At 36.2% G+C, this 12,022-nt stretch overlaps 1 protein-coding gene across 1 annotated transcript in view; it reads left to right on the top strand.

Moving 5' to 3' along the window:
- Positions 1-12,022, top strand: part of Tex11 (testis expressed 11) — a 289,052-nt gene that overhangs the window by 267,354 nt on the left and 9,676 nt on the right. The window contains exons 26-28 of the mRNA XM_021719909.3: positions 738-887; positions 2,108-2,216; positions 3,429-3,549. Coding sequence (XP_021575584.3) covers positions 738-887; positions 2,108-2,216; positions 3,429-3,549 — 380 coding nt within the window. The remainder of the gene's footprint in view (positions 1-737; positions 888-2,107; positions 2,217-3,428; positions 3,550-12,022) is intronic.

Here is a 12,022-nt window from a genome sequence, read left to right as displayed (position 1 = left end):
CATAGAGTAGAGAAGGAAAGGGATTGAGAGGGAGGAAAGAGGGGGAGGGTATAGAGAAGTACTGGCAAATGAAATTACCAGATTTTGCTGTCTATGTACAAATATACCACAGTGAATTATATATATATATATACACACACACCCACACACACAAACACACACACATATTCAAACATATACATAAACATATATGCACCAATTAAAGTATCAATAAAAGAAGGGAGATCAGTAGTGTAGAACAAGCAGAAGCAGGAAGGAGGAGAATAGGAGGGAAAGGGAAGGTACAATAAGGAATGAGATGATCAAATTATGTGCATGTATGAATATGGTATAATGAATTTCATTATTTTGTATAATTATGATTCACCAATAAAGAGGTTTTTTTCAGTCCATCCATGGCTGAGTGTAGTGGTGTGCACTGTAATCCCAGCTACTTGGGAGACTGAGGCAGGAGGATCACAAGTTCAATGCCAGCCTGGGCAACTTAGACCCTGTCTCAAAACAAAATAGTAAAAAGGGCTGTGGATGTGGTTTAGTGGTAGAGCATCTCTGGGTTCAGTTCCTAGTACCATAAAGAAAAAAAATAAAAACCTGTCTACAGTGCCTGAGATAACTTGCAAATTGTAAGCAAAATTAATTTTCCTGAATGGGAAAACCTACCCATTTAGAGAGATTAGAATAGGAGAGAATAATGAAATGGAATCACAGAGAATGTTGCTTTTTTGCCTCTTTCTTAGGGGACTTCTCACAAGATCCATGTGAAACATTGCTTCTGTTATATGAGTTTGAAGTTAAAGCCAAAATGAAAGATCCATCACTGGACAGCTTCCTGGAATCGGTGTGGGAACTGCCTCATTTAGAAAGTAAAACATTTGAAACAATTGCATGTAAGAACTATATTTATGCTTTTGTAAGCCTAGTGCCCATTTAGATCTTACTATTTTCTTTTCTCTCTTTACTCATCTTTCTTACCTCCAGGTGGGAAATATTTTTTCTCCCTTTCTAATGGCATTCTTAAACTACTTTGTATTACAATCATTCGTACAATTTATCTCCTTAGGTTCATGAAAAATAATTATGTATATTTATTGCACTTATAAACCCCTAGGGAACTGCATTGCTCATGATAGGTGCTCAAATTTATTCTATGTGTGGAATTTAATTATGTAACTACACAATAGGAAAGCTCAAACTTCAGAAAGTCACTTTATCACAGCTAGCTTGAAATGATAATTGACTGCTTCACTGATTGAAGATGACACAATTGTAACTGTTTAATGAAATGTCAGAGAAATATTGGAAAATTTTTAACACAACTGCCACACTCACATTTGTAGTTGAAACACAGGTGGGATTTAAGGACTCGGGGGCTTTTGGAGAGTGGACTGCACGAAATGGCCTAATTTTCTTCCCTTTGTATCAGGGACTTGAGTGTAGGTTACCTCTAACACTGTTAGATACACTGAAGTACACAACGGTCACATTTACCTTTCCTTGGTCTTGCCAAGACAGAATTCCTACAGCCATGGAACAAATGATATATATTTTATGAACATGTGATGATGACCTTGTATAATGGAACTCCAATTCTAGAGGCATCTGGAAAATGCATCTGGAAGTTTTAGAATTAATTACCTCTGATATTCACTCTAGTTTCCTATTTTTAGTACCTGGCAAGAAGCAGTATATAAAAATATTAAATCTGTTTTTGATTAGTGTTCTTTTACTGATCTGCTTTCTGTTTCTTTCTTGGTGTGCCCTTCTTTGACTATGGTTCATAAAATTTTTGCTTCACTTGTATGACTATATACAGAGCCATAGAAACAATAGGTTTTCGGTTGATGTTTGTTGAAGAAAGGCTGTAACCTGACAATTCTACCATGCTACTCTGCCTAGAAAGAAGAAGCTACCTCTAAAAGCATCTGTGGATTCATTTTATAAAATTCATCTTCATTTTGTATGTGTGTGTGTGTGTGTGTGTGTGTGTGTGTGTGTGTTTAATCTGCTTCAGGCTAGTTTCATTAGAGAAAGCAAGTTGTAGCCTGGGGTGAAAACTGTGATGGATAAGATTATGGTGTTCTCAACCTTTTTTCTTCCCTCCCTATAGTATTAGCCTTGGAAACGCCTGCATACTATCCTTCTATTGCTCTCAAGGCCTTGAAAAAGGCTTTGTTGCTCCACAAAAAGAAAGAATCAATTGATGTTTTAAAATACAGGTTAGTAAATGTAATTCAACACCCAATCCAGGATTTTTAATAGCCAAAAGAACTATAGTGGATATTCCATAAATAATCAATTATAATCAACTGGTTCAACTTAAAAGATGATGGGGGAAGGGGTCCCTCCTATGAATAGCTCCATACTGAGGGTTATATTACAGACCAAGAATTGTTTAGGTCAAAGAGTCGGATTTTCTCTAAGGAGAGCAAGAGGGAAAAAAGTAAGTTACTTGATTATATGTATATAATAAAACTACTAAGTACCTTCCTTTCTTTTTTTAGGGAGTATACTGGGAATAGAACCCAAGGGGCACTTGAAAGATGAGTCACATATCCCCAGCCCTTTTTTATATTTTATTTTATTTTATTTATTAGGATCTCACTGAGTTGCTTAGAGTCTTGCTAAATTGTTGAGGCTGGCTTTGAACTCTTGATCCTCCTACCTCAGCCACCCAAGTTGCTGGGATTACAGGCATGCACCACCATACCTGGCACCTTCTTTCCTTTGTTTCATTACTAGATATTCAAAATAAACAAAAAGGTAGAGTTGAGAATATAGCTCAATGGCAGTGTACTTGCCTACCATGTTTGAGACCCTGGGTTTGATCCCTAGGACCACAAAAACAAACCAACCAATGGTACAGAAAAATACTTGCCTCAGAAAAATATTTGCCTCAGATTTTTTTCTACGTACTTTTTAAGCACCAGTAAGTGTTGTATGAAATATTATTTACTGGAGAGTTTTTTGTTTTCTGTGTCTAGACATGAGGAAAAATAGACGTGTGTGATTTTTTTTTTCCTCTGGAAAACTTCATTACAGTCTTTCTGTTCTAAGACATAAGAGTTTTCTTGGAATTATTTCCCAATTTAAATCCCAATTCCCTTGCCCATTTGAGGAAGTAACAAGATGCTTTTAAATGCCTATAAATTGAACCAGCTCATGAAATATAATAAACCGCTACTCCTTTGTGCTAGAAACTAAAAAAGAGTTAAAGACAGCCATAGGTGTGATAAAAGAAAAGATTGGTCAACCCCTTTTACAGCTTCAAAAATCTGTCTTCTGAGGTTGGAGGCCAGATAAAACCAAGGGAAGAACAGAAGTGTTTTGAAGCTTTTAGTCTGGGATGAGATCCAGATTTTACTTATCTTAGCCATTGAAGCCAATGATTTCTTTCCTTATGGGATGAGTTTTCTCTTTTTGATTTTCAGCAAATGTATGCACATCTTGATTAACCTTTCAGTGCCAGATGGGACATCAAGTGCAGAGCTTTGTCCCATGGAAGAAGTTTGGGGATATTTTGAAGATGTTCTGAGCCTTATTAGCCACACTGTAAGTCAAACTTCCAGCTAATATTAAACTTTGAGCTAATTTTTAAAAACTGAACTATCTTGTATATTAGAAACAATATGGAATCATGCTTTTGATATGAGTTTAGGGCAAATTCACATTGTAATATGGTTATGAACTACAAAATTTCTCTGGGATTTTGAAATATAAGTAGTTAAAAGCACAAATTTTCTAATACAAGCATATTATGAATTAAGTCAAAATATCAGCACCATTGGCCATCTTGAACCACTTTGTATTTTCAAAGCCTAGTAGAATTTTACTTCCCCTGTGATGATGGTGACTTTGTGAAAATATTATTCTCACCATTTCTCAGAGGCAGGTGATTAAGTAGAAGAAATAAGAAATACCTGTACTTTTTAGTCCCTCTCTGCTGATTTATTTTACTTTTCCAGTGCAGATTTCTTTAGTGTTTTTTTAAAACTAGCTTTACTGAGTATAATATACATATCATAAAATTCACCCATTGAATATGTGCAAGTCAGTATATTTTAGAGTTGTACAACTATCATCACAGTTCAGCTTTAGAACCTTTCTATTACCTCCCCGCCAAAAGTTTCTTGCCCACTTGCAGTCCCTGCTTCTACCTGCAACCCAGACAACCACAGAACTGTTTTCTATCTCTCTAGATTTTTCTGGATGTTTCACATCAATAGAATCATACAATATGTGGCCTCTTGTGTCTGACTTCTTTCACTTAGTATTATATTTTTGAGGTTCATCCATGTTGCAGCATTATCAGTATTTCATTCCTTTTTCTTTGGTTGAATAATATTCTGTTGAATGGTTATACTACATGTTGTCTATCCATTTATTCATTGATAGACATTGAAGTTGTTTCCAATTTTTGGCTATTATGAATGCTTCTGCTATTAATTCATATACAAGTCTTTGTGTAGCATATGATTTCAATTATCTTTGCTATATACCTAGAAGTAAAATTTCTGGGGTCACTGTTTAACTTCTCAAGGAGCTGTAATCAGTTTCCCAAAGTGGTGGCACCATTTTACATTCCCACTAACAGCAAATGAGTGTTATAATTTCCTTACATCTTTACCAGCATTGTTATTTCCCCTCTTTTATTATTATAGCCATCCTAGTGGGTGTGGAGTGGTAGTTCATTGTGATTTAACTTATAATTTTTTGTTGGCTAATGATGTTGGTCATATTTTTCATGTACTTATTGATCTTTTTATTTTCTTTGGAAAAATGTCTAATTATTTTCCTGCTTTAAAAACTAAGTCATCTTTTTATTGAATTGCAAGAGTTCTTAACGTAGACTAGATATAAGTCCTTTATAGGATACATGATTTGTAAATATTTTCTCTCAATCTCTTCATTTTGTTAATGGTATCATTTGCAAAGCAAAAGTTTTGAATTTTAATGAAGTCTAATTTATCTATTTTTCTCTCTTATAGATAGTGGTTTTGGTCATGCTAAGAAATCCTTGCCTAACCCAAGTTTGTGAATATTTTCTCTTATGTGTTATTGTATTTATATTTTTAGCCTTTAAGTATAGCTCTATGATACATTTTGAGTTAATTTTTGTTTATGGTGTGAGGTAAGGGTCTAACCGGGGTTTTGTTTGGTTTTGCATAATGGGTATATTCCTCTCTTGTTGGACTTGAGTTTTCTCACTTGTAAAATGGAAATAGTACCTACTCTCACTGTCCCACACTAGAGTTATAAGAATCAATGGAAATACTATATGTGTTGTAAACTTTAATTTGACATGTAAGGTGGTACTGTTATTATAAGGGAGCTATAAAACATTAAAAGAAGGTTAGATTAAAGTCAAAAAGTCATTATTTGTATCCATGTTAATATCTAAGGATATTGAGTACTATGGGCTCAACTGTTCTTCATATACAAGTAAATACCTGCAAATCACAACAGATGGTGGAATAGTATAGCATGTTGAAAACCTGGTACAAATTCGCACTGACTAAAGAAGACTAAAATTTTCCTGGAGCTGTGTAATTATGGTCTTGTGAATTTAAGGTTTTTTTTTAAACTTCACTATTGAAACTTTTTAAAAAATTTTACTATCTTTTGGGACAAAGAGAAAATTCCATTGCTAAGCTATGAACTTCATTTGGACCTTCCAGTGTGTTTGCCATAGTAACTAATAAAAATTAAAATTAGATTGTGCTTTAACTCCACATTGATTAATTTCCATAGTCTCTATGTGAGGCCAAAAATTCTCTAAGCATTTTGGTTTTGCCACTTTTATTCAGTCTTATTACAGATGCAAGTTCTCTGACTCAGGTTGGCTAAGCTTATTACTGTTTTCTATTTTTCTGATGAGTTTCCCATCTATTATTGTTCATGCCTTGAAACATGACTGGATAGTTAGCTTTTAAATAGAGATTAATTTAATAACCTTCTTGGCTCTTTACCTTGTGCATGTTGCTTTTTCCTGTATGATTGAATGTGCTATGTATCTCCTTTGTTTTAAATGCTGCAGAGAAAATTCTGCTTTTGTTTAGTTGACTTTTTAAATGACTAGTCATGCATTAATAATTTATTGAGCAGATAACCTTTATCAAGTGCCTCCATACACTGGTAGAATGCCTATTACATAAACATAAATCCTCCCATCTCACAGCGTCATGCATTACAGTTTATAAAGCACTCTTAAATCCATTATCTCATATAACCCCCCACAGCAATTCTATAAAGTAGATAGTGCTGCTATTATCCTTAATTTACAAATGAGGAAAATTTTAAGATTCATAAAAGTCAGGTTATCATTTGGCTAAGGTCATTTATGGCTGATTATTAGGAATGGAACCCAGGTCTTCTGACCTCATATCTTAGATGGAGGCACTCTAACAAAATACCATAGACTGGATAACATATAAATAACAGAAATTTACTATCCCAATTCTGGAGGCTAGAAAGTCCAAGCTGGAGGCTAGAAAGTCCACTGATTTGGTCTCCAGTAAGAGCCTGCTTCCTCATAGATAGGCCATCTTCTCATTATAACCTCATCTTGCAGAAAGGGTAAGGGACTTCTCTGGGGTCTAATTTATAAGGGCACTAATCCTAATGAATGATCACTGCACCCTTCACTACCTTATCACCTTTCATTGGTCCAACCTACTAATACCATTACCTTAAAGTAGAATTTTAACATATGAATGGAGGGACATAAATATCCAGCCCATTGTTCCTCAATTATAGGGCTCTTTCCAATAGAACACACACCTTTACCAGTTCTTGCTAGGAAATTTTATTTCAAAGGAGAGGCTCAGATTGATATTGAGAAGCTACTGCCAATGAAAAAACCTGGGGCAGGTCACACACATTTAAGCATGCAGTCCTACGTACTCTTCAGTAGGTTCATATTCTAGATTACTTTTAAAAGGTAGTAGGTTGTTCAGCTTTTTTAAATTAAATTGTTATTCTGAAATAATTATAGATTCACATGCACTTACAAGAAATAACAGAGGTTCTGTGCACTCTTTTTTATGCCTTTATTTATTTTCATGTGGTGCTAAGGATCAAATCCAGTGCCTCACCCATGCTAGGCAAGTGCTCTACCACTGACAATTGCAGCCCCAGATTCTGTGTACTCTTTATGCAGCTTCCCCCAATGGTAGCATCTTAACAAAACTCTGTTATACAATATCACAACAAGGATGGCGGCATTGTTATAGTCAAGACACAGAACATTTTCATCACCACAGTGATTCTTCATGTTGCCTTTCTATAGCCGTTCTCCACTCCAAGCCTTTCCTTAAATCCTGGCAACCACTAATCTGTTACCAGTTTCCATAATGTTATATAAATAGAATCATAAAGTATATCTTGAGATTTGGAATAGTACAATGTAAAACCTTTTGAGATTGGCTTTTTCCACTCAGCATAATTCTCTAAAAGATTCATCAAGTTGGTATGTGTCACAAAAGGACAAATACTGTATGATTCCACTTATGTGAAGTACCAAGTGGTTAAATTCATGGAGATGGAAAAATAGAGTGGTGGTTGCTAGGGACTGAGAAGGGGTATTGTTTAATAAGTACAGAGTTACATTTTGCAAGATTCCAGTTCTGTGGATGGATGGATGGATGGATGTTGGTGATAGTCGCATAACAGCATGATTATGAACTATATACTCAAAAATGACTTAACCCAGGCACAGTACTGGATGCTTGTAATCCCAGCAGCTTGGGAGGCTCAGTCAGAAGGATCATGTGTTCAAAGCCAGGCTTAGCAACTTAGCAAGGTCCTAAGCAACTCAGCAAGACCCTGTCTCTAAATAAAATACAAAACAGGGATGGGATATGGCTCAGTGGTTAAGCACCACTGGGACCACTGGGTTCAATCCCTGGAACCCCCCTCCCAAAAAAATATTTAAGCTGGGTGAGATGGTACACACCTATAATCACAACAAATTCAGGAGGCTGAGATAGAAGATTGCAAGTTCAAAGCCATCCTCAGCAACTTAGCAAGGCCCTAAGCAACTCAGCGAGACCCTATCTCAAAAATAAAAGAGTTGGAGATGTAGCTCAGTGGTAGAGTACCCTTGGGTTCAATTTCTAGTACCAAAAAAAGTTTAAGGTGGTAAACATTATGTTATGTGTATTTTACCATTTATAAAAGTGATGGGAAAAAATCTTTGTCAGATACTGTAACATTTCTTTCTTCTCATTTTAGTATTAATTGTTTGTCTTTTTAATTTAATTTGAGATCTTGCCAGTTCTTAGTGTAATGAGTAATTTTTTTGAGACATAGACATTTTCTTGTTATGTTATGAGCCCCTGGATCTCATTTAAATCTTCTCTTTCATCTAAATCTTACTTCCTCCAAGCCTCACATCTCCCTGAGGCCGGAATTGAGGCTCATGCAAAGGCATCTTTGATTCAGACTTTGATATTGTATTTCTTCTAGATTTCTATAGTTAGTTTCCTCATTGCTCTTTTGCTCTTTCTTCATCAGTTTTTCCTTTGCATCCTTATCAAATGTATCTCCCCAAAACACAACTCCATATTTCCCTGATCTTGAGACTATCCTTAACTTCATCCAACACAAAAAACAAGACACGGATTTTCCAGACAGTACTTAATATTCTCTTAATCATCAGACTTCATCTTCTCCTCTCCCTGCTTCCTCTCAGATTGAAGCAGGATCTTCCTTCAAGAAAACATGTCCCTCACTACAACTCCTTTTTTTCTCAGCAGAAGAGACTCAATTACCTGGACCTCTGCTCTCTGTATCACTGTGTATTTTGTTTATATCTCACCTGTCTTCTACTTCTCTCTTCACTTAAAATCTGTCTTCTCTCTCTTAATTACCAGTGTAGTCATGGACACATTTTCTTTCCTTCCTTGGAAATTTCATCATTATTTTTTTATCCTGAGTGACTTTGGCATCCACCTTAGCAATTATTCCACCTTGTAGTTTCCTTTTTTTTTTTTAGAACCAGGAATTGAACCCAGGGCACTTAACCATTGAGCCACATCCCCAGCCCTTTATATAATTTTATTTTGAGACAGGATCTTGCTAAATTGCTTAGGGACTTGCTAAATTGCTGAACTTGGCTTTGAAGTTGTGATCCTTCTGTCTCAGCCTCCTGAGCCACTGGGATTACAGGCATGCACCACTACACCTGGCTTCACCTTCATTTTTTACCTCAGAGTTTTTCTACTGACCATACTCTCTCTCTCACTTCCCCCACATATATTATTGGCTCTCATTTGGATCTCAAATAACTCTTCTCACTCTCATACAATCCAATCGGATTACACACTTTTCCTCTCTCTTTCCCCCTTCCCCCACCCCTACTCTTTTGTTTTTTGAGTTTTTTTTTTTAGTTATACCTGGTCTTCCTTTTTTTTTTTTCCAAATCTAGTGACTGAACACCATCAGTTCTTCTGCCCCTGGTCTTGAACAGCACAATAACTAAAGAAGAAAAACACAGAACCATTCAGATCTAGCCCAGTACAGATTCATGTTGTTAAGCTTTCAATGGATTCTCATTGCTCTTCCAAAATACTTGCATTTCTTGCTGGGCTTGGTGTCTTACATCTGTAATCCCAAAGGCTTGGGAGGCTGGGGCAGGAGGATCCAAGCTCCAAAACCAGCCTCAGCAATTTAGTGAGATTCTGAGCAACTTGGAGAGATCCTGTCTAAAAATAAAATATAAAAGGGCTAGAGATGTGGCTCAGTGGTTATACACCCTGGGTTTAATCCCCAGTACCAAAAAACAAAAAAAAAGAACTTGCATTCCTGTCAACCTTTTGGAAAACTCAAGTAGCTGATTCAAATCTAGTCTATCCTTATAAAAATTTTATACCTTACTCATTCCTCATTAGATGTTCTCGTATCTGCGTGTGTGTGTGTGTGTGTGTGTGTGTGTGTGTGTGTGTGTGTATGTGTGCATGCTGTGTGCGCGCACGCACTGCTGGGGATGAAGCACAGGACCTCACATATCTATATAAGCGCTCTACTTCTGAGCTACATCCCCAAACCTTTTTATTTTATTTTGAACAGGGTCTTGTTAAGTTGTCCAGGCTGGCCTCAAACCTGCAATCCTCCTACCTCAGCCTCTTGAATAGCTGGGATTACAGGTGTGTGCCCTATACCCAGCATATCTTTTTAATTCAGAAGATCAAGGACATAAAGTATAAGATTCCTCATTAACCAATATTTCAATGATAACCTCTGCCCCTGTACCTATCTACTCACCTATCCTCTTTTCCAAAAACATATTTCCTCAACCTTATTCATCAATTCAGTCCTCTTCTATCTCCTGGACTACTTTCCTGTCTCTTCATCATTTTCAATCTCTATCTTTCAATGATCTTTTCTGCTTTAAAAAAAGCGTTGGTCCCTAATATTATGTACAACTATCATGCATTAATAAAAAAATTTAAAGGCATAGGTCTCAAACAAATGGGAATATATCCACAATCTTGGATAAGAAGCCTTAATATTATAGAGTCAATTTCCTTAAATTCAGTGCAATAAATTCAGTCAAGATAAAATTCTCATTGGGATTTTTTTAAAGATGGACATGATATCTTTATTTGCTTATTTTTATGTGGTGCTGAGGATTGAACCCAGTGCCTCACACATGTGTGGCAAGCACTCTACCACTGAGCTACAGCTACAGCCCTCAATGAGATTTTTTTAAATATCTTTTAAGTTGTAGGTGGACACAATGCCTTTATTTTTATTTTTTATTTATTTTTTAAAATTTTTATTTATTTTTATGTGGTGCTGAGGATCAAACCCAGTGCCTCACCTGTGCTAGGTGGGTACTCTACCACTGAGCCACAACCCCAGCCCTCAGTGAGATTTTTTAAATTAAACTTAATAAAGTGATTCTAAAATTTTCTGCAAAACAAAAAGATGAGCCATAACAACCAATAAAGTTTTGCTTGGCTTGGTGGTACACACACTATCAAATATTTGTTTATAAAGTGATATTAACATGTAATATTATTATAAACATCCACAAATAGATTAGTAGGAGAAGATAATGCCCAAGAGAATGTCCACATAACTATGAGAACTTAGTATTCAATAAGGGGTGTATATTAAATCACTGAGGTGAGGATGGCCTTTTAAAATTTTTATTATTTTTTATTATTATTTTTTTTTTGGTACTGAGGATTGATCCCAAGGGAACTTAACCACTGAGTCACATCCCAGTCCCTTTTTTATTTTTTATTTTGAGACAGAGTCTTGCTAAGTTGCCTAGGGCCCCACTAAATTGCTGAGGCTGATTTTGAACGTGTGATCCTCCTGCCTCAGTCTCCTGAGCCACTGTGATTACAGGTTTGTGCCACTGCACCTAGCTAGGAAAACATTGTTTTTAATCATGGGATAAAGAGGTTTCACCCAAAAAAGTACAAAAAAAATTCATTTACATAAAGTAATAAATGACTCAAGCTACCACAAAAGGTTTTAAAACAAGCTGTAGATTTGGATAAAATATCCACAACATTTAAATTAAAAATCACATTAGAGTCAGGCAGGGTGGCACAAACCTGTAATTTCAACTACTCAGGAGTCTGTGGCAGGAGGATCATGAATTCGAAGCCAGCCTGGGCAACTTAGCAAGACCCTGTCTCAAAATATTTTTTAAAAAAGGGCTAGGAATTTAGAATAGTGATAGATTGCTTGTTGAAAATGTTCAAGGCTCCAGGGTGAATCCCCAGCACCATGAAAAAAAAAGGTAAAAGAAAATCACATTACAAAGGCTAAATTCCTAGAAAGTGTAGCCAAGAAAAGCATGAGGGCTCCCTTCCTCCACCCTCCTTCCACTCATAAGGCAGAATACCTACCCAAGGCAAGTCAGATTAAGTATATTTTGGCTGCAGTTGACCTTTCCCCAGCTCACACATAGGCAAAAGTTTCCACATCCAGAGAGGTAATCCTAGAAGATACTACTGCCCTACCTAGCATCCTGCTTTTAAAATAAGGATGCCAGTCAGGAAAAAGG

The sequence above is a fragment of the Ictidomys tridecemlineatus genome, chromosome X (genome assembly GCF_052094955.1).
Source record: "Ictidomys tridecemlineatus isolate mIctTri1 chromosome X, mIctTri1.hap1, whole genome shotgun sequence".
NCBI lineage: Eukaryota > Metazoa > Chordata > Mammalia > Rodentia > Sciuridae > Ictidomys > Ictidomys tridecemlineatus.
This window is presented reverse-complemented; position numbering and strand designations above follow the sequence as displayed.